The sequence below is a fragment of the Vanellus vanellus genome, assembly GCF_965231255.1.
Source record: "Vanellus vanellus genome assembly, chromosome: 2".
Lineage (NCBI taxonomy): Eukaryota > Metazoa > Chordata > Aves > Charadriiformes > Charadriidae > Vanellus > Vanellus vanellus.
In genome coordinates, this window is record NC_138906.1 from 26,556,973 (window position 1) to 26,584,340 (window position 27,368).

Sequence of the window (27,368 nt, forward strand, 5' to 3'; positions counted from 1 at the left end):
ACGTGATAGAAAAGCTAATGCCAATTTGTTCACTGAACTCTGACAAATTTCATTACATCTTTTAAAAAAAAAAAAAAAAAAAGGCAGGAGTAAATACTGCAACACATGATCTTAACAGACGTCTTCATTGTTCATACCTTTTTGATGGGTCTGTGCACTCCATTTAATCTGGGAATGTCCTCCCAACTTCCAGTCTGTTAAGTACTTGTGAACAGCATCTGATACAGTGGGAATAACTACTAGAATTTGTTAGAATTTGTATTGTCTCAAATTTTTGAAATGCTGTTGATGATGTTTCTAGTTCGGCATTTTTTGTTTTAATAGCCAGTTCCTCTATGTGGCTGTGTTCTCTGTGGAAAGTCATTAATCAAAAAATTGGTCAGCAGCACGTGATTGATGTCTATGAGGGACCAGACTTCTGCTTCTCAGACTGTATATGCAAAGACCACTACTACTTAATTTCCTTCTTGATAGTTTTCCTCTGATATGGAACTAAGTGCTCACAGAGGTTTTACTTTGTCTGCATTGATAACAAATGGAAATATCTTTAGTTTTCCTATATTCTCAAGCCAGAGTAAAATCCGTTTCAATACTGCCTCAAGACTATAAGTTTGTATTGGTAAAGTACTTTCATATTGAAAATTCTGTCGCTTTAGTAAGAAGAAACATGTGAGATGGGGGGGGGGGGGGGAGGTGTCCAACAGAAAGTTTAGACATAGTATGACTGATGTCCTGTCTGTCTTCTGGAACCATTGCTATCAGACATGAGAGAACACACCTTAGCTCTGGGATACCTGTTTAGTACCTTCTGTCACTCAGTAAACACACACGTCTTTTGTGTTCTGTGGTCAGACATTTCTGAAAGGACTGATGTGAATCTGCTGAAGCCAATACCGTTACAGGATCTTAGTTTGTACAGCCCTCAAGGAAATTCACTGTTTTTTCCTAAGTCTTTGGCCTTGTGCTCACTCTGCGTCATTCCAAGATGGTGCCATTTCTTACAGCCGTAATATCATTCATAAAGCTAAAATAGAGCTCCCCCTCTGATCCCTAGGTAAACTACCTCACTGTGAGGCAATTTTTAAAAGCATACAAGGCATATTCTCAAGGTAGTGTCCGAAATTCTCTGTTAAAATGATCATTAATTGTTCTGTGCTGCTTTAAAAATTGTTTATTAATAGTAAAGAAATTAAATTGTTTCTTATATGTCAGCAGTTACAGGGCTTTGGGGAGTGATTCAGGTGCTAAACATGGACACTGTAAACATGGCCAGTTTTGGTGCCTTATGATGTTGGAGGGGTCTATTTGATACCTGACCTACAGGAGGCCCATGATCTTAAACAAACTGTGGTTTGAGGTCAGACAAATATCTTGAGGCACCTAAAATGGCACCTGGCACCGGAATTTATTTGAAATTTCTTATTTCTCAAGTGTTTATTACACACTTATTTTTCCTTGGTTTTGGCGTTCCTGTTTGCTCCAGAAGTCTTGAGCTGAGGAAAAAAAAATCAAGAGCTATATTTGGTTCTTGTGCTGTCCTTCCTATGATTTGTTCATCATGAAAGAATATCCTGGACAGGAGTAGAAGTTGTCAGGTGCTGAGTACCAAACATGCATGTGCATGCACGTGAGAATACTGTGGTGACTTCATGCTAAAAATGCAAATTGTTCTTTATTGTCTGTTAAATCTGCCCCAAAATCGGTGTTCTACAGGCCTCGTTGATGGTTACGCAGATGAAAAAGCATTTCTGGAAAAACAACTCCAGGAAAAAATAGATGTAATTGACCATCTTGAGCAAGAACTACTGTGTACAGGTAACAAATTGCAGGAGTTAGAGGCTGAACAGCAGCAGATCCAGGAAGAAAAGGAGTTACTCTCCAGACAGAAGGACGCCATGAGAGCAGATGCGGGGCCAGTAGAGCAGCGTATGTATTCCTCACAATCTTTCTATGAGATTTTCTTATACTTTCAAATAAAATAATAAGTAATCTTGGTGAAGGTTTCTTCCCCCCCTCTCTGTAATCATTAATAAAAATGTGATAATCATTAGTAAAAATGTGATGTTTTGATACCTGATGCCTAATGTTAGCACGATAACTTTTCTTGATACCTAAGCAAAAAATGACTGAATTTTTGGAAGTGTTGAGCAATCACAATTGTTCTTTAAACCAGCAAAAGTTTGATACCTCTGAGAATCTGCTGGAGATGGAATATCTTGAAATTAGCACCTGTGGATAAAAATACTGGTCTAAATACTTTCCAAACTGAGTTTTAGAGGGACTGGCAAGCATACCTACCAGAACATGATTGAACTGCACACAATGGCCATACTTATGTTAGCTTCAGAAGATAGACTTTTCTAAAAAAATTCGTCTTTTGGGGAAGAATGCCACAAAAGTCGCATGATAAGGAAAGCCTGTTACCTACCTGTAGTGAAAGCTTTCAGCACTGATGGTGAATTCCAGATAAATACCATGTCAATGTACTCTAACATTGCTTACTCAAAAAAAAGTATTTACCTTCATGAAGTAAATACACCTTTTAATTCTTCCTTAAACTAATAAATTAATATTTTATGTTTGAGAGGGGAAGAAAATTAGAACTGGTGTTTAAGAAGGACTGAACTTTCAACGATTGCAGTGCTTACGTTGTAAATAGCAGGATGAAATTGGTATTTTATTTAACTTCTAAAAGTTTATGGCATTTTATAATGTTGCTGTTTTTATAAGTTACACATCTCAGTATTTGCAATTTCCTGCGTCCATTTTGTGTAACAATGAAATTTTAAGAACAACCTGTTGTTTCCTACTTTATAGTAAAGACGATCCTTGTCTATGACTCCAGTTTAGTTATTTGTCATATGTCTTAGGTTTCTAAATATTTTTTAAGTTATTTTCATGTGTAACAACTGCGTGTAGGTACTTATATCATGCATACCAGAATAACTTACCACGTTCCCTAAGTTATCTCAACAACTTTGTCATTAAATGCCACATCTATCTTTGGCTTCATTTTCTCTTACATTGTTGCACCACAAGAAAACTATAGCTGGCATGTGAATTACTTTGCTTCTTTTTTTGTTTTCTCTCTCTCTATTCTCCTAGGCCTAGTAGATGCTGCAGTCGATGCAGCTTCCCAAGCAGGTGTGTTTGTATGTTGCATGGCCAATCTGTAATTGGGTGGAAGACTTACACGTACTGACATTGTTAATCAGGATTATTGGGCTTTTGGCTTACTGACATTACTTGTAATTCTTACTGGCCTGCAGCTTTGATGTTGTATTTCATGCTCAGTTTTACATTTCGCTAACGACATTTCTTAAATTTCTAAGCATAATAAGCAAATTCATGAATAACCATCATCTTATTCACCTATGAATTACAGATACTTAGATGGTATTGGAGGGATATTTTTGTAGCCTTTTTTTTTTCTTTTTATTTCCAAATACAGTTGAGTCATTCATTCTGATAACTAAACTCTGTATTATATTGCTATATAATGGTTACCTAGAAATGAGAATTGGTTAAATACGATGTAAGATGATGGTGCCTTAAGGATCTTTCTTCTATAGTGAAAGTAAATTGTATTGTTTCTGTCTAAATATCAATCATGTTTTAAAGATTCTTCAAATGAAATTGCGCTTTACAGTTTGGATTTTACCTCAAGGGATCCGTACGGTTAGTTAATATGTACTTCAATGGGCTGTGGCTTGAGTCTTAATAGAGTGGTTTGGGGCTTTACTATATATGCTTGCCAGCCTTTTCACGAGGACTCAAAATTGGGCATCCATGCAGACACTGTTTTTACAAAGCTCCAGTTACAGGTCAGTAATTTCCCTCTCTGTCTGCCCGGCAACCTCACTAAATCTTTCAATATTTCTTTCAAATTGTTTATATGTATCACATTAAATGCTGAAGACTGGGAGTGGATTGATTTTACTGACACTGGGGATGAGAAGAGGGTTGGGTTTTCTGTACTTCGTTAACCTCAGGGTTAGGTTGACCTGCTGACTCTAGCTGTAGTTTGAACACATGCATTTTCTTCACTTTTCAATTATACAAAGACCTTTAAACTTATATGAACCTTAAGCAGAGAAGTGATTTGGTACAACTTCACTCAGAGTCCTCTGAAGACTCACTAAAGGATAGTGATTTTATATGAATTTGCTTTAGTCGTAATCTTGATTATTTCTCGGAAGAAAATACATTTTCAAAAAAGAAAAATAGTAAAAACCCAAACCAGTTCACATCCTTCTGCAGGGTACAGCATGGATACCTTGGGGAGTGGTTTTGCTTCATAACATTACTAACTATTCATATCTAAAAGTAGTGTGTGATGCTTTTATTATAACCAGAATTGCTGGAGGAAACAGAAAAGCTAATGAAAGAAAAAATTGAAGTACAGCGTCAAGCTGAAAAAGAGTATCATGACCTTCAAAAGCAAGTGAAAGTCTTGGAAATAGACTTGGAAGAACAAGTCAATCGTTTCATAGAGCTAGAGCAAGAGAAAAATGCAGAACTAATGGACTTAAGGCAGCAAAACCAGGCTTTGGAGAAGCAACTTGAAAAAACAAGAAAATTTCTGGATGTAAGTATGGTAAAAGGCTGGTTTCGTGGGTGGGCACCTGTACTGAGGTTTGGTTCAGTGGGAAATACTGTTTTTTTCAGATTTTGAGCAAACATAAAAAAATCACACAATAGTAATACTGTTATAGGTTCCAGCCCAAGAATTTAATCAGCATTTTAAAAGTTGAAAATTCGTTTCAGATGCTTAAGACTGCCCTGTATTTCTAAGTATAACTTAATAGGCTTCTTAAATGTTTAAGATAATGGGAAACTTCCAAAATTAATGAGGAAACATACATTTTTGTGATCTTTGTTTTTAGCAGTTTGTGGAATTTCCATGTTTTTTCAATAAAGTCTGCGGGAATTAAGTAGACAGCTTTATTTGTACTTGGCAATTGAAAGCATAATTTCTCTAAGTTTCTTTTATAGACTTCCTTCATAGTATCCAAAAAATCTACCTCCAGATATTAAGCTACTCCTTCCAGTCAGTTATATGTGTATTTATCCCCATGCACAGTGGCAGCTGCCTCTATTGTACCCAACCTCGTCCTGCCTCAGGCTCTCTCTGCAATTTTGTTTTAGGTTCTACCCCATTTTCAGCAAACACTATCTTCCGCGCCGCCTTCTTTTTCTGTTTTATTCCTAATAAGTGTCCTGTGCTGCTGTTGGAAGAAAACTATTATTTCTGTGCCTTCTCAATTAACTCTCTAGCTGACAGCAGTAGGGTGGAATAATTTTTTACATAATAAATATAACACCCTGTGGCACCTTCTCTGCATAATCTATTACAACGCAGTATTAAAGGAGAGATCTTTCAAGATACTTCTTGGCACAAATGGATTTGCTTTATTTCATATTCTACAGTTACAAGAATATTTTTCTCACTGAAACTAGTGTGTCATTATAGGACAAGGTTCAGGTAATTCCTATTACAAGTCCCATAGTCATAAAATAAATGCATTATGGTTTGGGTTTATCAGTAGCATGAACTGGAGAGTACTGGGATGAGTAGCTGTTTGTAATAGCAGCATTAGAATTCTGCTGTTTCCTTGAAACAGCAGGTGAGTTTCTAAAATGTGCAACTTGTAAATGTTGATGTTTTATTCTGGCTTCCTGAATTTCTGCAAAATATTTTGTTGATAGAGGCATTCCTCTTTGTATCAGATACTTCAGCTAGTGTATTTTAATGCATCTGATTAGGTTTGTCTGTTTAACAAAGTGGCATTTAAAAGTGGTGCTTCACTGGATGCTACCGGTTGCACGTTATTTCTGATATAAAACTGTATTGCCCGACTGTCGGACTGGGATATAACGACTGAAACTGGTCAAAAGTGAAACTGAAATGCAAAATTTGTAATTTTTTTTTTCTGTTGGCCCCACATCAATATTAATACAAAGTTAATTTCTGTTCTTAATTTCTGTTTATGCTACATATATCAAAGTCAAACATTAGGAAAGAAAATCATAAAGTATTGGCTTATTACCATTTGCGTGGTGTACCTGGAACAGAAGAAACTAAACTGTCATTTTTGTGAAATAATACTGGACTGAAGAGGCTGTCCTCTTTTTTTAATTAAAAAATGATAAATTTGTTGCCCCAAATGATGAAAGAAGTTTTTGTTAATGGTAATTGCAAGAGGTTCTGCTACCTTAAAAATACGGACATGCTGTTACCAGCCTCACATTAAAAGGAATAAGTAGTAGTAATATACTTAATTTAAATAGTTTTTACATCAAATGGTGCATTCATGTAATTTCTTAACTTTCAGGAGCAAGCAATTGACCGAGAGCACGAGAGAGACGTTTTTCAGCAGGAGATACAGAAGCTGGAACAACAGCTTAAGATTCCACAAAGGATTCAGCCTGTCAATGAACATCAAACCAGAGAGGTAACACATTTTATTACTTATACTCGATGAATATAAATGACAAGTTGACGGCCGTTAAGATATTGTAATGAAGCTATTTTATGGTGTACCTAACCCGCATCCATTTACAAGCCAGGAAAGTAAGTAAATCCACCTAGGTAAAAGTTAAGGTGTTGGGGGAAAGTGGTGAAATTGTGTGTTGAGGCGTTTTTTAGGCTGGTGGTTTGTTTGGTTTTAGTAGTAGACATACGGAGACTTCGTAACTTTCAAAGAAGGCTCTTTCATATAACTGAATTTAGAAAATCCACTCTTTTCAAAAGCCTGTGGCAATATTCAGGACTTCTTTAGCAATTTCACACGTTCTTACATTGGTTTGTGACATCCCTTTTATAGTACGGGTACACACAACTGCAGGAATTGAGTTCACCAAGGTTTAGCATCTGAGATGTAGTAGCGCTCTCTGCGTACACCTGTACCTCCCCAGTGAAAGTCTGTCGCCACTGCAACAAATCTAGTGACCGTAGAACAGCAGCTCAAGGAAGTCACAGAAAACTCGTAGGCCCAGCAAAATCACGAAAAGTGGCAGCAGTGCAAATGCTATATATTATGAAGCTTTTGCATGTTTTGTTTGATGACCTGTTAGTCAATTAAATTGCATTTTATTTTTGGTGGGGTTTCTTGTGTCGTGGATTTTGAGCAAGGCTGATATTTTTGCGTGATTATCTTGCCTCATTTTCAGTATTCAGGTTCTTATTAGGTTGCACTGCAGTTTTCAAATGAAAGTTCTTACTGAGGCAGTCCAGTTGCTGTAATTCAGTTCTTAAATATTAGCAATATTTAGTATTCTATATTATATAGTTTAGGACCATAGACAGGAAAAGGACATAAATTGATCTATGTGAAATGTAAGTTGCCAAAATATTTATTTACTTGTAATTCTCAGATTTAGAGGTGTATTTAATGGGCTTTTAAAATATATTTTCATAACAAGGTTTGTAAGGCGTCTTACAGTCAAAGTATTCAGTCAGTGCTATGTGAGGCGGCTGTCATCAGCCTCTGTGAACAATGAATCTTTTGCAGTTAGCTGGGTGTGTGCTGACCAACGCATATGGACCAATTCTGCATCTGTCTCCTTTTATTGCAGAGTGTGTGCGCACTCCTCTCCTCTCCTCTCGGCACATTCCACAGATGGGGGAGACTTTTTAGCATGATTAGTTTTCCTGAATCCAGCATGTTCATTTTGAGTTCATTTTGTTATGTGTCTGTTTATAATTTGAGGCATGGGTAGCGTGTGAATTCTTAGATCAAAATCTCACAGTTAAAAAAAAAAAAAATCGTATTAGAAGATTTTCAATTAGAATTTTACAGTAGGTAGAAAGATAATGTCTACAAGCACTGCAGGTGTAGCAGCTATTTTAGAGCTGAGTGGTATTGAATGTTATACATTTATAGACAGAATTTTCAGTATTGTACTAGATTTACGTTTAATTTTTATCAAATAAGGCACATAGTCTTACTATATAGTATATTTTGATGTCACAATATTACTTGGAATATTTCATAAATATACATTTTATGATTATTTCTCATGCTTTTCTGAGACAGCTGCTTTACTTTTTCATAGTTGCACGGTTTTTTAAATGCTCTGCTGCTTTGCCTGAATGCCGTCAACATTTTCTGTTGATAACTTCATTTCTTGTTTTACTGTTGTTTCAATTTACTCTGTCAACTTATTCCAGGGAGGGTTGTCGTAAAGGGGCTGCTCTAGACTTGATTTTTCTTTTTCCATTTCTCTCTCAGGACTTTTCTGTGGTCACTTCAGGCTTTGATGTTACTCATGGATGGATAACGTCAATAATACCATCCTGTCAGCTTTATGTTCTGGTCCTCTTCTCTCCTATCTATTGAAATGCTTTGAGTCTTCTACCTTTTGGCTACATCGTAACTTCCTAATTGTAAATACTGAAATCAGTTTCTTGAGTGGGACAAACATTACTTTTCATGTCTCTTGCTCGATTGCTTAGTGTAACGCAGGTCTTAACTCTGTGCCTCAGGCCTAATACGATGGATTTGTTACACGTTCTTCTTATCTGTAATTGTGATTAATCATTTCTGAAATACTGTGAGAACTGGGATCATTCCGATCTCACTATTTCAGTTACTCTTTTAATATGTTGTTTCTGAGCCACAAAATTCTAAACTACTGAGATTCAGAATGCTTTATTTTGGATACTTTGTCCCCTGTAGAACGTGAAATTAGATCATCTATCACTTCTGTTTGGTCCCGTTTAACAAACCCAGCAAGAAAACAAAACTTCCTGTTTCTCGAGATTGAAGTATAGCGATTCTCTTCAATGTTAACGACCCAGCGAGTTTTAGGATGTGTCTGTATGTCACTAATCAACTGCTTATTTTGAATAATTTTGTCACAGATTTTTAGAACTCTGATATTCCGCAAAGGCGCTAATAGCATCTTGACCTTTGGGCCAAGACATTCCATCCATAGATGTTAAAGGTATCTTTTTAGTAGGCTGCATAGGGATGCCATGCTGCTTGCTTTCAACTGTCTAGAAAGTCTGAAGGCTTCAGAAGGACAAGGTTAGTTCTAGAGAGTAGGTGATATAGCACAGAACATATCACTTCTTTAAAAATGCTGTTTTTATTTGTTGGATGTAGCACTACAATATTCTAACCTTACGTTCTGTTTTACCTGAAGAGTAGGAGTTTCATTATGAGAAAAAGAAGAGGGATATTTTTTCTCTGTCAAAAATAAGTGCTGTTGCTATTGCTAGCAAACTCTGCCAGTCTAGTACAATATACTTATCTTCTTGCCGTCTTGTCACCAGGTTGAGCAGTTAACAAATAATCTAAAAGAAAAAACAGACAAATGCAGTGAGCTTTTGCTCTCTAAGGAGCAGCTTCAGAGAGATATACAAGAACGAAATGAAGAAATTGAGAAACTAGAATGCAGGATAAGAGAACTGGAACAAGCCTTAATCATCAGTGCAGACAACTTGCAAAAGGTATTGCCTGGTCTAAAATTTTAGCATATTTACTCCTTTCTTATTTTCTTGAGAATAAAACAGTATATCTTTTTTATGTCTTTATTATTAAGCAAATAAAGTAACTAATTTATAATGTACATTTAAAGGTGGAGGAAAGGAAACAGTTTGGCACCATCATAGTGAAGGGAGAATTACCTCTTGAAATACAACTGCAAGCTGAACGAGAAGCTGTGGACAGAAAGGAAAAGGAGGTAAAATACCTTTGACATTTTCCATGTTTCCGCTTATATTTTGCTTTGTCTGTTTTTGCTTTCTGTTAAGTTTCATGAACTATACAGATGAAATTTTTTAACAGATCAGAGAGACAGCAGTCCAAATCCCTTTGAAATTCTCTCGTGAGCTAAGATAATTGTTGTTATTGTCTATGCTAATGCATATGACTTACAACAGTGTTTCTGGAATCAAAATTCAGTCAATTAAGAAAAACTTAATAGTGATTTCAGCTGATTTTTAGTGAGATTTAAAATTCCATTCAGTTTAAGGACTCAGAATGTCGCTGAGTACACATTCTTTTGTTTGTGCATACCAAACCAGTTTACTGTAGACATTGCACTTGAAAATTATGACATTTAATTTTTGGTATGACTGTCTAATCCTTTTCCACCATTTGTTTTGGAAACATAGGTCACAAACCTAGAGGAACAACTGGAGCAGTTTCGAGAAGAGCTAGAAAATAAAAATGAAGAAGTTCAGCAATTGCACATGCAACTGGAAATTCAGCGAAAGGAGTCCACTACACACTTGCAAGAACTTGAACAAGAAAACAAATTATTTAAGGTAATTATGTAACAGAGAAGCCTAGAGCTTTATTATCACTCCTCCACAGAAATAAATTCTTCAAAAGAGCCAAGATGCCAGATTCTTTCTCTTTCTCGTTCTCAAGCTTTCCATAGTTCAACTTGCAAAATACTGAAAAGCTTATATAATTACTTCTCATTCCATGCAAATTGTTTATTTTAATTCCTATGCCTTAAATACTCATAAAAGAATATGCAGAAAATGTTGTGTACAACTGTAACATGGTTTGGGGTTTTTTTTTTGGTAGGATGAAATGGAAATACTGGGACTAGCTATCCAGAAATCTGAAGATGCCACTGTAAAGGACCATCATTTAGTGGCTGGGAGGCTCGCTCACATCATGCAAGAAAAGGAGCAGGAAATAGATCATCTTCATGAACAAATAGCAAAACTGCAGCAGCAACTTGAAGTCACAACTGACAACAAAGTACATACTTTTGAAATCTTTTCCAAGTCCTACTTTGTGTTGCTAGCTGTTTAAAGAAAAAAAAAAACCCTCCACCAGTTACATTATCTTCTATTGCTACCTTAATTTAAAAATGCAAATGCTTCAGTCTGAAGCAATGTTTTTACCCTAATCTGTTTTTCCTCTTTTGTCTCTCTCTTTTTTTTTTTTTAAACTAAGGATATTTTTTGGTTGCATTCTTTTTATTATTCTTTTTATTATACCCTTATTTCCACTTGAGTTTTTGTCTTAAATTCTTATTCATTCCTTAGTCTTCTAATACTTCTGAACATTTAATGGCATGTAAGTCGCTGAATTCAATCTCAACATTTATTCTACCATCTTCCCTACAATGACTTATTTTCAGTGTTATGTTTCAGTGACACCTGCTGGATCATGTTGGATTTTATAGGGTTTTTTAGCAGTTAAACTTTTGTGCTCCGTGTAAATAATTTGTCATCATACCAGTGTTGACAACATCTTTAATCCAGTTTGAAGCATGGTGGATGTGCAAACAAAATGCTGTGTTTTATTAGAAACGTAGGGCAAGAAAGAAACAAGCAGATTCATCTTTCTCTTATTCACTGAGATTTAACACCTGTAGCTTTCTGTTATTTTTCAGTTGTGTGTATTTATGATAATGAGCTTCATCTTCTTCTGGCTTACTTCCATTTTATACAGATATAATGCATTTGATTTCAACAGAGATACTACTTATTTTGCATTGGTATAAGTGCCAGAAGAAACAGGCCACAGGTCTCACATATTTTTATAGGAAGAAAATTGGACCTTTTCAATGGATGAATTTTTCATTCTGAACACTTTAAACATGAAAACTTATTAGCCATAAGCTTTGTCCCCAAAACAAATAGTATTCATTAGGGTAAGACTAGTTCTCTTTACCCCTCAGTAACTGATTGACTATTTAGGGTAATATTCTACTAGGACGTATTGAATCCACTGAAACAGAGCTCTGACCAAGCTGGATAATTTCACTGAGTTTTTATATGTGACATTTACTTATAATGCACCTCAGTGAGTAATGACAAAACTTTGCGTTGGATTTAGGAAATTGAATTTAGGAAATATCATACTTCAAGAATTCAGAACAGTCCTGCTTTATACAATGACCACAGTAATAGGGTTACATTACTTGCCTTGAGAAAAATACCCGGTATTCAGGTATAATTCATTTTAATGATTGGTTCTTCTCCTGTTATATGAAGTTTCATTTTCTTAATTTCATCCTCTTACTCAGTTATATTTTTCAGGACATTAAATAATTACTCTGGTTGGTTGATTATGAGATCAGTATTAAATATGAATAGATTGTTCTTAGGTTAATCCCTTTCCTAATCCCGTCGACATCTTCATCCCACTAAGTGCTTTTCTTTTAATTGCTGTATTTGCCTTTTGTGATCCTTTGCTCCATTATGTTATGAAGAACAGAAGCTGTTATGCTGACTTGATAGCAATCACCAGGATCACTGTTCTTTTCTTCTGAAAATCAATGACTTGTTCACGTTTTCTTTAGCATTTTTACGCTGCCTCTGGTCTCTGTGGATTTTTAAAAATAAGTTCTTGGTTCAGCCCTTCTAATTCATATGGTCACACATTTCATTTATTCTTGTACATGTTATAATTATTACAAAGTCATCTTAATATTCTGTTTATCTGTCTAAACCTATTGAAGTTTTGAGAGGTAAAGGGAAAAGCACAGCTATTTTAGTAATAAATTTAGTCATCTTCCTTCTCTTCCTTAGTTCTCTTCAACAACACCAGTCATTCCATTTTTAGTGTCTACTCATTTATTTCTTGTTAGAAGTTGGTAGAAGATGGCTTTTCTTTTTTCTGCGTCCTAAAGTGATCACCCTCATATTTGCTTAGTTACATACTTTTATGAATTTCTTGCAATTTTGAGCCCATTACACAGCCTGTAATTTTAAGTGGCTTTAGAACTAATCAAGGAAAGTATTACTCTCACTCTCTTGATGTCTTCACCAATCTCTCTTTGAATTTTGTTTGGGTAGTCATATACATTTTAAAATAAATACTTCTATCACTTTGTCTCTCTTTACTTTCATTTAAACCATAGCACAAATGAAAAATTGTGCTATGGGTACTGTTTGCCCTGTGTGGTTTTGTGTACAACTGCATATGTGTATGCACACACACTTACGCAGGCAAACACGTATTTAGGTTTGTGATAGGAAATGTCAGAGTCGACTGATAGGTGTTTTCTGTGGTCTCAGACTAAAAAGCATGTTATAATGGTATTTTTCAACACATTTAATAAAGGTCTGTTTGTATTTAAAATGCATATCCATCTTACTTGGCTGTGTAGTATATAAATCTGTTTGGCCATCGGGATGAATGATGCTTTTGCATGAAGAGCACAGTATCTGTCTTATCTAACTGAATGTGTCTGGCCTGTATATGGTAAGCTTGAGAATCCAGTGCCTTTTTTTAAAAAAACAAACAAACAAACAAACAACCCCCCAAAGAAACCAGCACAGACACGAGCACTCCGCTTGTTTTCATTTTAATTTTTAATAAGAGGGACAATACAGAGCTTTAGACCAAACTGTTGGGAAAAAGTATTGTGAACACTTAAACTCCAGTGTTTCATATCTCTGTGAATATTATGAATACTTTCACTTCATTTGATACTTGCCTATTTTGTAGTTCATTAAGTTCACAGGCTACTTTGTCAGTCCTATGTGAAGATATCACGATTCTCAAAAATTTACAAAAGACATTCCATTAAGGAGTTCACTGAGGATGTACTTTCTTTTACGAGACGTTTCAATGTGTGATTAGACTGTTGCTGCGAAGTCCAGGAGAAAAATTGTCTGAGGGTTTAATTGTTACCCATTGTGAAGTTGTTTTGTTCTATTTTTTTTCAGGTTATTGAAGAGCAAAATGAGCATATACGGGAGCTTGAAGCCCAGGTAGAATGTCTGAAAAGTGATCAAGAACGTGTGAAGAAAAAAAATTATGAGGAAGTAGAGCAGTTGAATGAAGTAATTGATAAGCTTCAGCAGGAACTAGCAAATATTGAACAAAAAGTACCTGCAGATGTTGCCGTTTTTCAAGAAGATGCTGACAGTCTGAAACACACACTTGAAACAGTTCTGGCAGAAAAAGAAGCTTTGGAGAAGCAAGTAGAAAACATGAATGTAGAGGCATCTCGAACAAAGAATGAGCTTGAGGGAATGAACTTAAAAATGAACCAGCTAAAGCAAGAAATAAGTATGTTGAAAAAAGAGCATGAAAGAATGACAGAGAAGTACAAGTGTGCACTGATGAAAGGTGATAGGGAAAAAACAGAAGACGGGAGCAATGAGAAAACTGAAAAAGTGGAAGAAGGCTCATGTGAGAAGGTAGAGTTGCTAGATCAAACCCAGCATAGGTCTTCAGATGAAAATACCAGAGTCACCATTAGCAAGATGGAGGTGCAACTGCAGCAACTTCACGCATGCATTAAGGAAAAAGATTCAGAACTGTGCCGGTCCTACAATGAAATAAAAGACCTGAAAGAGCAAGGCAAAGCTGAAAGAGAAACGCTTAAAAAGAAGATACTAGAACTGGAAAAGGCGCTAGTGGAAAAAGTCGCTGCTGCTCTTGTGAGTCAGGTTCAGCTAAATGCAGTGCAAGAGCAAAGGAAATTCATGCAGGAAATTCAGGAAGCTTCGAGTTGTGTGGAGGAAGTCAGCAAGAATGCCCAAAGAGAGGGTTTGAGTAATAGAACTGAAAATGAGATGGAATCAAAACTATCACTCTTAAGAAAGAGGCTTAGTGAGATGGAGGACCAACTGGCAACGGTAAATCGTAACTTGGAGTTAGAAAAAGAAAACGTAACAATTGCACAAAAGGAAGCTAATGTGAAAGAAGAGAGACTCTTAGAACTTCAGCAATTGCTAGAAGAGGTTCAAGAAAAACACAAAGGAGAGATTCAGAAATACATTAAGCAAGAAGAAATGCAAACATATCAGGTAATTGGATGCCATTTACTTTTGGGTTGTTTTCACTAAAAATAGTTGTTTTATGTAAACTATAATGAATTAAACACTTCTTAATGAGACTAATCATAGGAATATTGTTCTGTGTGGGGTAGATCTTCATTTCTCTATTGTTTCTGGAGTTACAAAGAAGAGAAGGATGTTATTTTAGGTGAACTCCACAATCTATTTCCATTTTTCATTAAAAACACCTTGCCTTTTCATGAACATAGGGTGATTTTGAGTTTTGAACATATACTTTCTTATTGTTACTTTGAACTGACATAGAATGGACAATTTTACATGGCATAGTGGTAGAAAAATAAAAATTAAAATGATAAAAATTACCTAAGAGAGGGTTCAGAATTATAAGGGAGCGATAGCAGTTTGTCTGTACAGTTGGGGGGGGGGGAGGTGTTGATGTTTGTTCATGCATGCTTTGATTTTGGTTTACTTTTGCTTGCTTTCCTGCCTTGATTCTAAAGATAGTTCCCATCAGTAGTTTTTACCATTATATTTTTGTCCTGATTTCCATACACCACTGGATATGTTGAATCTGAGAGAATCTTCAAAGTGCTTCATAGCCCAAACATGGACTTGATTGCTGAAATTCTTAAGTTCAGAGACATCATGGAACCCAGTGCTGGACCAGAAAATGTTCTAAGACCTTTTGTCCAAATGCAAATCGAATTAATGTCGTAAATATCTCACCAATTCAGTAATATTATCCGACTTCATTTCCTACTCTCTTTTGACCTTCCTCCCTGTGCTTTTTGCATGGTGTAGCCAATTTCTGCTTGGAGTTCGGTAAACTGTAAGAAGACAGTCTTTCTTCCCACGCTTATCCAGCTTGTGGGAGTTAATCTAGGAAAACGGTCCTTCGGTCTTAATATTTGGAGGCTATGTTAATCCAAATTACACACGTTTGTTGTCCCCTGTAGTCTTTTCATTTGTGGCTTTAGTAAATTGGTGTTAAAGTGATCAGTGCTGTTAATACTTGAGTCTTCATCAGATTCTTCACTGTTTTCCATATCTTGTGTTGCCATGTAGGTAGGAGCACAACTCACGGAAAGTCAAAAAGGAAATGTGCTTATTAATGAACTTGAACTAGAGAAAGTTAAAGAAGAGGCAGCTGCTGCTAAGGAAGAACTGAGCAGTTACAGAGAAAAGGCAGAAAAACTTCAGCAAGAACTAGCAGTAAGAACCAGATTGTTCCATAATGTATTTAAAGCAAATGATTATACAGGACATACTGTGCAAATATGCATGCTATAGGTTTTTTTAAATCTTGTACTGAGAATGCCACTAAGAAAAATAGTCACTCGGTATCTATTGTCAGTGGAATACAGCTGATGCTGTATACCACATCTTCATTTGTCGCCAAAGTACATAGTTTTACAGTCCGCTGTAGAGCTGTATTTCTTAGGAGATAATATTTGTTACTATGTGTCATAACTGCTTTAAAAGAGGGCTAACTGAGCTGTAATGGTATAGAGGGTTGTTTGGGGTTTAGATTTTTTTTTTTTTAAGTATTTGGAAGGACCGCGATTCAGATTCTCCATATTTACAGGTAAAAGAAGCAAGTCTGGTACATCTTCAGGAGGACCTGAGCAAACTCAAAGAGAACCTAGTTCAAGCAGAAGAGAGGCTTGCAAGCTACGTGAGAAAGGACAAGGAAATGTCAAAAACCGAAAACAAAAAGGATGCGGAAATATTGTGTGATTTGTTGACCAGTGAGTCTGCTCTGATTAGAAAAAGCTCATCATCACAAACAGACAAGACTATGGAAGTCAACAGCTGTATCCAAACTTCACCAGTTCTAGTTAAAAATGCAGAAATCCAAATTGATTTGCAAAATGGATGTTCTTCAGAAGAGATTGCAGAGATCGTAAGAGAATTCACTGAAAAAATTGACCAAATGCAAGAACTCCACGCTGCTGAAATCATGGACATGGAGACAAGGCATATCTCTGAATCTGAAGCATTAAAGAGAGAGAAGTTTGTTGCAGTGCAAGTATTGACTGAAGAATGTAATGCTTTAAAGGAAGCCATAGAAACTCTACGAGCTAAAGAGGTACGTATCCTATTTTATAGTCATTGAACTGCTTCGGTTTGTACTTTTGCTCCTGCTACAGAAATTCCCATTCGAAGTCTGTTAAGTGTGAACCACCATATGTTCAGTATAAAGCTTTTAAGTGTTCTGATGTTTCCACGGCCTAGGGAGAGATTGCGAACCCCTTCCTCAGCAAGTAAAGTTTGGGAGTGTGCTCAACTATGAGATGCTTCCTTGTGCTACTGCTTTGGACCCGTCCTGCTCTGTGAAGTGGGGACAAGTGTAGATCACCCTGTTGAACACCATCTTTGTCATCTCCGTTTTGATTACTTTGATTGCAGGGAAAACTAAACAGAGAGGCTCATGTTGTTTCCTGCTCCTCAGAATTAGCTCCCTTAATGTGAGTGGCTGCGGGGTGATTAAAGATTTGATTGTTCTCTTTTCTAAATATAGGGAATTCCAGTTTCTGGATTAGCCCGTTCTCCACCATATCAAGCTAGAGATGGAGGTTCTAGTGGTAAGATACTTATTTTTATAGATTTCAAACAGCATTATAAATTAAATCTGCTTTTTTTAATATTAAGTTTAGCATTAAAGAGTTTGAGTACTAAGAAATAAAAACAACTACTCCCCAGATCAAAGCGTAAACCTGTTGCACTAAGAAAAGGTGCTGAGTGTGCCATGTCTATTCATTTGCTATGGAAGGAAAATGACTAGAGTGGAGATGGGTTGAGTTGAGGCATCAGATGCTAATTTTTTTCTTTTCACTGGAGTTCATGTACTCTTCTCACATTATCTCTTCACCGTAGCTTCATCATCTCTTGATAGAATTTAAAGCTACAGCTCCCCAGCAGTGGGAGATGATGACAGGTACTGACTTCTACAAGAGCAAAAAAAATTAATAATATGATCATTTTCATAGGCAAAGGCTAAGCATATTAAGCAGGGGTCATTTGGCAGAAGTGTTTGTACAGGTAGTTCTTTCTCTTTTAGAACTAAACTGGAATTTTTAAGTTTGAAGTTTTGGACAGTTTTTTTAGTTTTGTTTTGCTGTTACTGCTTTGAAACTGAACAAGAAAAACTATAAAACGGGTGGTCTCCAGGCTTAGAATCAACTCTGGTGACATGCAACCACCTGTTACAACAACAGACAAAAATATTTTTTTGATGCCTGTTCTTCAAAGTTTCACAGTCATCCAGCTTTCATGTTTTTCTCTCCTTTTATTTTAGACTCCAGTTCAGACTGGAGTCAAGGCATGTATCTTGCTCAGACCCAGGGATCTGACACAATATCTGAAGGAATAGATGAAGGTGAAACTTCAACAGATTTACTTCCAAAAAAAATTAAGGTAAAATAGAACTGATCATTTTAATTTTGGAACAAGAGTGATACTACCAAAAGCTTTGATTAGCTGCTCCTTGATTAGTGAAGAGAGAGCTGTTTAGATAAGCTTTAGTGTCGGCTATTTTAATACATTTTAAAATACTTTTGATGTGCATTTTTGCATGTTAAAATTAGGTTAAATATGAGTTTTTTAACTAGGCTTGTTCTAAATTATGATTATGAGAAATATCACTGTTGTTAATTATAATTTATTGTAGTTCTCGTGTATTAATGATAACGTAATGATCATATATTACACAATTTCAAAGATTCTGTTGTTATAAGTGTAGAATAATATCTGTATTATGAACGTAAACAGATGTATTTATTGTAAACAGTAAGGGTATCGTGCTTTTAATTACATTATAAAAAACAAAGGCACATCTTTTGCAACGAAGCCTTAGCTTAACAGTAATTTCAGAAAGTGAATTGCAAAGCTCACCTGGAAGCTTCCCAGGACTTTGTTTTTAAAATGCCAGTTTCCATCAACAACCAGATTTGAGTATTGATTGGACAGATGAACTTTGGGAATTTTCATTTGAAACTGAGGAAAAACCCACCTATTTAATAAAGTCTCCTGTTTGGCAGGTATATAGAACTGGGTGACGCTTCTGTCTTTGATATGGGGAAACATAAATAGTTTCCTTATGCTGATCAATTTAGAAATACCAGTATTCCAATATGTGTGAAGTAAGATTATTGTTATTGTTGTTGTTGTTATTAGGACTGGCATTACTGATTTCTTTTTGTATTTATTGTAGGGTTTGCTGAGAGCAGTCCATCATGAAGGCATACAGGTGCTGTCTCTCACTGAATTTCCATATGGTGAAAGAGAGATGCCACCTCTAAAGCAAGATCCGGAATCTTGGCTTGAGGAAAGGAAAGCTTTTATAAGCACCATTTCATCTTTGAAAGAATTAATTGCAAAACTGCAACTTCATAGAGAAGCTGAGGTATAAATAAGATGATAAGATTCTATCCAAATAAAAAAATAATTTATGATAACCTTATAAGGCACATTCACAACTCAGGTTTAAATGCTCTAAATATTCTGGGAAAAGATTTCAAAAATATGCAATAAAATTGCACGTTGCACTGGTAATAAAATATAACTTAAATTACAGCTTGCATTTGTTCTTCTATGCATTGATAGCTTTTGACAGTATAGATCCACCTTGTAAAAGTAATTCTATTTTGAAAGCATGTTTCCAGTATCTGTTACAGTAGATTTTTTTAATATTGTTATTTGTTGGTATAGTAGAACTTGGATGCTATTAAAAAGATACTGTAGTGAGCAAAATTGTTTTTAAAAAAATGTTTAAAATATAACACAGTATTAATCATTAATCTGTTAAAATTTATTAGGACTTGCCTGTCTAATTACCCCAATTAGACTTTTGGATGTACATAGCTTCTATTACTTCTGCGTTCACTTCAGCATATGAAATGGGGGGACTAAGTTTCTATCGTTATAAAATAAATCTTCATACACAGTATCTGCACACTACCGCATAGCTCTGTGAGAGTCGAGGAACATACATGTAACATCATAAAAATTAAAAGGATAGTGTGGTACAGTAACAAATAATAACTACATGGAGCTAAGTTTTCAGTTATAAAAAGCTAAATTGCTTCCACCTAAAAGCATTTGTGCACAAAGAAGAAATTATAAAGTGTACAATAAATGCATCCATTTGTATGAATGAGAGTTATATAGCTATTGAGTAAGAAAAGTTCGACGTTCCAGTGAAAACACACAGTGAAAATGATAATGACCATTCTTGATGTAATATTGGAATTCTGCTGTTCAAATTGGTTTTTATACCACTGTAGAATTATGCAAGTACTGAATCTCCTGAAGGCGTCGCAGACTGGCGAGGAGAACTTCTGCGTGCTATTCAACAGCTTTTTGTGAGAGAACAAAATGTTCTTCTTGCTGCGTTTCAAACTGAACTTGCAGAACTGGGCATGAGAGATGCAGTGACACTGATGAATCAGTTAGAGCACAGACTACAAGAGCAGGTAATATACAACATACTTTAGTCAAAGTGTGTTTGTCTGCATTAGATTTTAATTTTGATGTATAAATCCATTTAAAAATAGATGTATTAATAGTAGTTTTGACAGTGTAAGAGTGAAAACAAAGACTTGCAGGAAGAAGAGGTGTCTTTAAAAAGGAAAACTGATGTGTCACAGGAAAGAGATTTTTGGGTGCACAAGCTGTGTAAAAAATACAGCCTTCAGAGATGAATTTGAATTATACATAGTTGTCCTGAGCTTGACGTCATTAAGTTAATTAGAATGATGTTACACTGTCTAAGGCAAAAGGTAGCTTGTATATATGAAGCAAGTTGTAAGAAGAGGAAGTGATAAGGCTGCTATGGGACAGAGAGAGGTCGGTTATCTCCTCTGGAGCATGGAAGGATTAGTGAGGAAAATTACAATATGCCTTAAAACTGATAGCTCTTTTGATTCTCTAATTTTGATGCCTAGTAGAGAAATAAAAAAAAAATAATAAGCAGTTCTTCCCAATATTACAGTATTGACTTAATTAAGACTTAATTGAAAGTGTTTTGAATATATATGCACTGCGAATATATAAGTAAATGTAATATCCACACCATAGATATTCTAATAAAATCTGGAGGTTTACTTTTAAATATGTTTCTAACGCTAATAGGCTACTAACCAGAGAGCAGCAATGGACTGTCTTCAGAGTGCAGACAGAAGAAGTTTGCTGATGGAGATTCAAGTATTACATGCTCAGATGAACAGTAAGAAAAATAATCCAAAGAGAGAACAAGAGATTGATTCAAAAAGCCAAGGTGACTTCTGTGGTAATATACGTCTCTTTCCAAATGCTTTCTTGGCAGTGCTCATAACGTTGTAGGTGAAAAAATACTGACTGACTTTGCTCTCTGATTTTTTGATGCATACTTTTAGCCTTTTTCAATCTCCTTGGGCTAATTTTGCAAAAATTAAGATGTAGCCTGTGTTCTTATGACTTGTGTCGAATTGAAAGTGATACAAAGTTACTCCAATTGCTATAAAAATTGGGCTTGTATGTTAAGGTTATTTACCATGTTTTAGGTCCAACCGCTTTGAAATTATCTAAGTTGGATAGTCAGTCAGAATGAGTAAACTAAGAAGCAATTAGAATGAACAACAGAAAGTTCAGAGAACAGGTATACTTTAAAATTAGGTAAATTCTTACTCTCAGTGTTTTGGCACAAGTATACATACATGCCTAACTTCAATTATGTTAGTCGTAATCGCCTAACTTCAGTTACGTTAGTCATAATCCAAATGATACATACTGATATGGTTGCGCACACAGCCCTTTAAAGAAGTTTGAGATTTGAAGTGATTTATTGGAAAGTATGAAAGGTATTCCCGTATGAAATATATGGGTTTGCTTTCAGTCCTCTGTTGAAAGAATATATTATTTTAAAGTATCATTCTTAGTGATAGCTTTGTGGTCATTCTCTGTGCTAGGGGAGACTTTATCCAAATAGACAATATTGTTTGTTTACGAAGTAATTTCCATATTAATGGTTCTTTCATTAGAAATGCTGGAGTATAATATGCAGCAGAAGCAGTCACAGATACTGGAGATGCAAGTGGAGCTCCGGAGTATGAAAGACAGAGCAGCTGAGCTTCAGGAACAGCTGAATTCAGAGAGAATGATGGGTGCTGAGCTGAAGAATGAGCTTGCACAAGCCAAACTAGAGCTTGAAACAACCCTTAAAGCACAGCACAAGCACTTCAAGGACCTAGAAACCATCAGGTGCGGCTTTCAGTGCCAACCTTTCTGTGTTGACAGTGAAGATGATCTTTTCTGTGTTGTCTCAAATCATAATACTGATTTTATTAAGGAAGTTGATCTCATGAAATGTAAATGCTGCTTCTCAGTGTTTCTGTAAAACATCTGACAAAAAATAGACTTCTGTTCTGTTTGACAGAAAATGTAATTCTATAGATTAGGAAGATCTGATTCACAGTTTGATTTAATGGTTTATTAATAACAAGCTTCTCTTTAAATTTTGACACGTTAGACTACTGTATACAAGCTAATAGGTATACCATATTTATTAAAGGTTTTTCTGTTTCTAAAACTGAACATGGAGAAAAAAGTTGCAGAGTTAAGATGACTTTGCAAGTGCTTCCATATAAAATTCTGTAACTTCTAAGTGTTGTTTTGGCATGGTCAACAGCAGAGGTACTGGCCCAAATATTTGGCACCCGAGAAAGCCATTATTATTTATGACTTTACCAGATGGATGTGCCCATGTACAGTACCTTAATGTGCACCTCAGAGATAACAAATTAAGACAGAGTTCAAGTTGGTATTACTTTATAGATCACCCTATAGCCTTTATGTATCTATCAGGACAAAGATTCTTTTGCAAACTGATAGAAAATTGATTTGCAAGAACATGAAAATTCAGGGCATAGACTTATTTACTTTTTTTTTTTAATTATTCTTTTTTTTTTTTTTTTCCTTTGAGACACATGGCAGCAAGATACATTTCTCCTGCATTCTTTCAAATTTTGGCCAGTGACTGGATTAAGTTGAACACTAGCTGCCTCTGAGCCACAAATTAATGAAAAATGGCAGCTACAAAGTTAGCAAGATGGACACACCTTCTGTCATTTTTGAGCCATGCAACTCTTTTATTTTTGAGTTAGGCTTGTTTATTTATAAATAGGCTTTTCAGTGTTACTGCACTACACGAGCAGTGCGCAAGATGGAATAAATATCAAGTAACTTGATATTACTGTGATAGGATTAGAGTCATTGTCCAATTTAAAGGTTTCCCATTTCTCTTTTAGGACTGAAGTTAAAGAAAAAGCAGCTGAGCTAGATATTCTCAAGGATACAATGGCCAGTGAACAGAAGAAATCAAGAGAGCTACAGTGGGCTTTGGAAAAGGAAAAAGCTAAAATGGAACGCAGTGAAGAAAGAGGAAGAGAAGAGCTTGAGGTATGCCATAATCCCAAATGGCCTGGAACGTCAAGGAGCACACTGATATTCTTTGGGTTAACATTTCATCTCAGTTTACATTTTTGTCCCATGTGCGCTCCATGTTCGGTCTTCAACAGCAGCATTATATCATCTAGAGCTGAAGAAAGATGTGTAGAACCTGCGTGGCAAAGAGAGAAAAAGGCCTGATGCAAATTCCACTTAAATCAATAGGAATTTTACAACTGCGCTTGTCAGGTCCAAGATGAAAAGATTCTGTTCTGTATGATAGCCCTCAGATATTTAAGGGGACAGGACACTGCTAACATGGCTACACCCAACCTCCACCACAACATAACTCATAAAAGATAGTATGTAAGAATATTACTTAAGGAGTTATATTGTTTGTCTCTATTTTAAAAGTCAGCAGTTTCACCTCATGAAAACCAAACTAGGGAATTTAGGCAAAAATGCACTAGCAGCTTCCATGGTACCTCTGCAGCATCTGATACAGCGAAGGAGAGAGCAGGTGTCCTACTACAAGTAGTAAGACAAAAAACCAATCACTTTAACAGTATAGATCTGTTTCCATCTTGAAATCTTAACTTGCAAAATCACTATCACGGTTTTAGAAAGTAAAAGCAACTAGTTATCTTCAACTTCCGAACTACGGCTCTTGGTATGTTAAAAAAGTGTGTTAAAAATATTCTTCTTTTATGAGATGATCTGATTTTAGAATAAAGACACCTGTAATATATTTTAATATAAGATGTGTCTGCAGCATTCCGAGTATTGTCACATTAATTGTGAATCGTAAAACCTGTTAAAAGCAACATGTGTAGAGGCAGTATATTTGCAATTTGTAGAAGATAATGGAAAGTATACATAAATGGCTTTAATCAATCTTTTCTTCTGTTTTCTTATGGAAGGATTTAAAATTTTCACTTGAAGATCAAAAGCAAAAGAACTTACAGTTAACTAAACTTTTGGAGCAAGAGAAACAGCTGTCAACTGATCTGCAACAGAAAATTGAATCTCAAGAAGCACTCAGTGCTGCCCAGCTGTCACGTGAGCGAGGCCGTAATTCTGAGTTGCAGGTGCTTCTTGAATCAGAGAAGGTTCGAGCTCTCGAAATAAGCAGTGCCCTAGAAAGGGAAAAAGAGCTATGTGCTCAGCTTCAAAGTGCTGAAGATAAGGGGCAAGCTGGAACACCTAATCCATCTGAGGAATTGCTTAAAGAGCTACAGAAACAAATGGATGAAAAACATGACCGTGTAGTGGAGTTAGTAAGTGAGATGGAGAAGTATAAACTGGAAGCTGTGCAAGTGAGACAGCAAATGGAAAAAGAAAGGCAGATCCAGAGGAAAGCATTGCAAGCAGAACAAGATGCTAACATAATAGCACAGAAGAAACTCCATGAACTGGAGTCCAAAGTAGAAGACCTTCAGTGGCAACTTGGAGAAAAGAAGCAAGAAGTTCATAAATTAGGGAATGAAACAAAGAAATTGCAGGAAATAATCCAAGACCTACAGAAAAAAGAGCATGAGCAGGAAGGAAGAAAGGAAGCCGAAAGGACACCAAGCCGCAATCCAAATGAGGTACAGTAGGACTGAGAACAATGTGTAATACTGCACTGTGCAATTTTTCAGTTAGCGTCGTGTGTCACTGTGCCTTTACTCAATCTGTAAAATAGCCTACAGTTTACAAAATACAGGCACCAGAGAAAGGGAAGGGGAAAGCGTTACAGTTTTGTTACCTAAAACTATTCACGCACATCTGAGAATGAAGCTGTAGAGATGTGCAAGGAGGAGCGCGAGCAGGGGAAATGCATCTGAATGTATACGCGCGCTTTGTGTCTCAGTATAGGAGAAGAATATTCCCTGCAGCCAGTCACAGGAATGAGCTATTCCTACGCAGGAATGCTCCAGGTCAGTGCTCTTAATCTTTAGTTCATAAATTGTAAGTGGTCTTTGAAACGTTTAAAAGTGATCTCCCAACAACTTCAATAATTAAATGAGTGAGTAATCAAACAAGCATATGCATGATGTGTATCTGTTAGCAAACAAAATAGAAGGAAGAAATCAAGGTAAAAAATTTATTTCATAATTTAACCTAATTTTTAGATGAATGACAGTTGGAACCACCGTTGCCTGTAAATTTTTCCCTCTCAGAAGAAAGGTTTGGAAAGCTTTTAAACTATTTGTAAATGACTTTTGAAACTCTTTAGAAACTTCCCTGTAAGAGGTAGGTGTTGCTGAGTGGGTGATTTGTGGATAGCCCCAGAGAGGGTTGACGGGGGACTTGTCTCCTTGTTGACTGTGTTTTTCCCCGTTCTGCCATCATTCCATATTTTCTGGCAGCTGTCTGTGTGTGGCGCCAGGAAAGAAATTGTTCTTTTCATCTAATTTGGCTACTGTTTTTAATCTTCTGAAGTGTTGGAAACTACCCACAGCTGGAGGCAGGATGTTGAGCGTATTGATAACTGCGACAGCACCAGCCTTCGGGCCACGCTCAGTTTGTGCACCTTGCTCTTCTGCTCAGAGGTAACTGCCACCACTGTGGTCAACAAAGAGTCTTTCCTGGCATCAGGTTGGCAGTTACTGTTGGAGCTTTTTCCCCTCCTCAGCAGCAGACAGTATGATCTGCTTCCCAGGATCTGCCTGGAGTTTCAAATAAGGAATCGCCTGCTGCTTGATGGGACGTTTGCAACACCCTGCTTTTTTGCACTGGTACCACACCATGGTCAGATGTCCAAAGGCACAGCTGTAGACTCAGGTTTTCTTGGGAGGGCTAGCGGTTCTTCCATGGCCAGTTTCAGGTTAGTGAGGGTGAGGAACACGTGGTCAGTGGACCACTTCACTTGTGGCAGCATCGGTGGTTTGGTTGCCTGTGACTGGGGACTGACTGCCATGACCATGGTGCGCTCTTCCAGTCCTGTTCCTCTGACTGTGAACTGGTCACTGAAACACATGGGCACAGTTGCCCAAATTCCATGCACAACTGGTAAAGGAGCTGCTGGCAGAAGAAACAGAAAGGCTGTGTGGCTTCCTGGCAGCTGAGTTTGTTGGATGGATTCACAGTCGCTGTATGATTGCTAGATCTCAGTCGAGAGAGGCACCACACCATACCATTCACAAATAATACTTTAGTGGTACTCTACAACAGTAGTGTCGTCACACTGTACTCCTTTCTGTGTCAGAATTGTTTATGTTCTTCCATTTCTGAGTGTGTTTCAGAATCAAAGGTTTTCGTTCTAAAGCGTGCATTATATATATATAAAACACATATTTTTATACAGACTACCTGGGACACACCCAATGAGAGAACAAGAAATTGGGTTCTCCAGCAAAAAATGGAGGGAGCCGAGACAAATGAATCAACCTACCCCACGCTGACGGGAGGAGGGGATCTCTCCGCTGCTACTGAAATTCTGGAAAACATCAGACAGAAGCTGCAAAACACATCTCCAAAGCTGAAGCAGTTGGCTCGGAAAGCTGCTAGCAGGTTAGGCCAGTCTTCAGATACTTGATTTTGTTAATAGCAATCAGCAAGCTAATAATGTATTGGGGTTTAAGCATAGTTAGCAGACCACGGGCCTAACTGATTTTGGAGCTGTTCTAGTTATAGTATATGCCATTACTTGAGATATGCTGATGTAAGACAGGATCGCAGAGTATCAACTGCTGCTTTAAATCTTACGTGTTTAATATGGTCCTTTGTAAGTTACAGCAAAACTGTCTTTTTTTTCTCTGAAAAGTGTTAAGATTTATTGGGGTATGGTGTAGGTAGATCATTTTAAAACAATTCAGTAATGAATTAATTACTAGTGTAAGGGGACAAATATAGGGATTATTCCCTACAAATTAATATTTTATGGTCAAGTGAAATTGATCTTGATTCTTATTTTCTTGGGTTACTACCTCCTTAAGAAAAAAAAAATAGCATGGTACCAGATCCGTGGGAGATTTGAATCTGTTTTTATTTTGCTGTGATGATGATTTAATATTAAACATTTCTTCTGAAACATTTGGGCAAAGCGGAATGCATTATCTCTTGAAAATACCCTAAGATTTCCCTCTCACAGATTGAACAAGTTTGTGGGAAGCAGAACCACATTTTTAAATGTGCTTCGTGTAGAACATCCTTTTCTCAAAATCAGTGGAAACTGTTCCATGCAAATTCTTTTGAAAACCGAGCCAATTTAATGTAGAGTCACTGAGTAGTC

The 27,368-nt window shown here is 36.4% G+C and overlaps 1 protein-coding gene across 1 annotated transcript in view; it reads left to right on the top strand.

Moving 5' to 3' along the window:
• AKAP9 (A-kinase anchoring protein 9) overlaps window positions 1-27,368 on the top strand; it is a 121,197-nt gene that overhangs the window by 86,004 nt on the left and 7,825 nt on the right. The window contains exons 24-42 of the mRNA XM_082498872.1: window positions 1,714-1,926; window positions 4,356-4,588; window positions 6,336-6,455; window positions 9,281-9,457; window positions 9,586-9,690; window positions 10,124-10,276; window positions 10,545-10,724; window positions 13,649-14,737; window positions 15,794-15,940; window positions 16,314-16,817; window positions 17,250-17,313; window positions 18,027-18,145; window positions 18,942-19,133; window positions 20,014-20,202; window positions 20,861-21,005; window positions 21,748-21,967; window positions 23,014-23,164; window positions 24,073-24,741; window positions 26,442-26,647. Coding sequence (XP_082354998.1) covers window positions 1,714-1,926; window positions 4,356-4,588; window positions 6,336-6,455; window positions 9,281-9,457; window positions 9,586-9,690; window positions 10,124-10,276; window positions 10,545-10,724; window positions 13,649-14,737; window positions 15,794-15,940; window positions 16,314-16,817; window positions 17,250-17,313; window positions 18,027-18,145; window positions 18,942-19,133; window positions 20,014-20,202; window positions 20,861-21,005; window positions 21,748-21,967; window positions 23,014-23,164; window positions 24,073-24,741; window positions 26,442-26,647 — 4,876 coding nt within the window. The remainder of the gene's footprint in view (window positions 1-1,713; window positions 1,927-4,355; window positions 4,589-6,335; window positions 6,456-9,280; window positions 9,458-9,585; window positions 9,691-10,123; window positions 10,277-10,544; window positions 10,725-13,648; window positions 14,738-15,793; window positions 15,941-16,313; window positions 16,818-17,249; window positions 17,314-18,026; window positions 18,146-18,941; window positions 19,134-20,013; window positions 20,203-20,860; window positions 21,006-21,747; window positions 21,968-23,013; window positions 23,165-24,072; window positions 24,742-26,441; window positions 26,648-27,368) is intronic.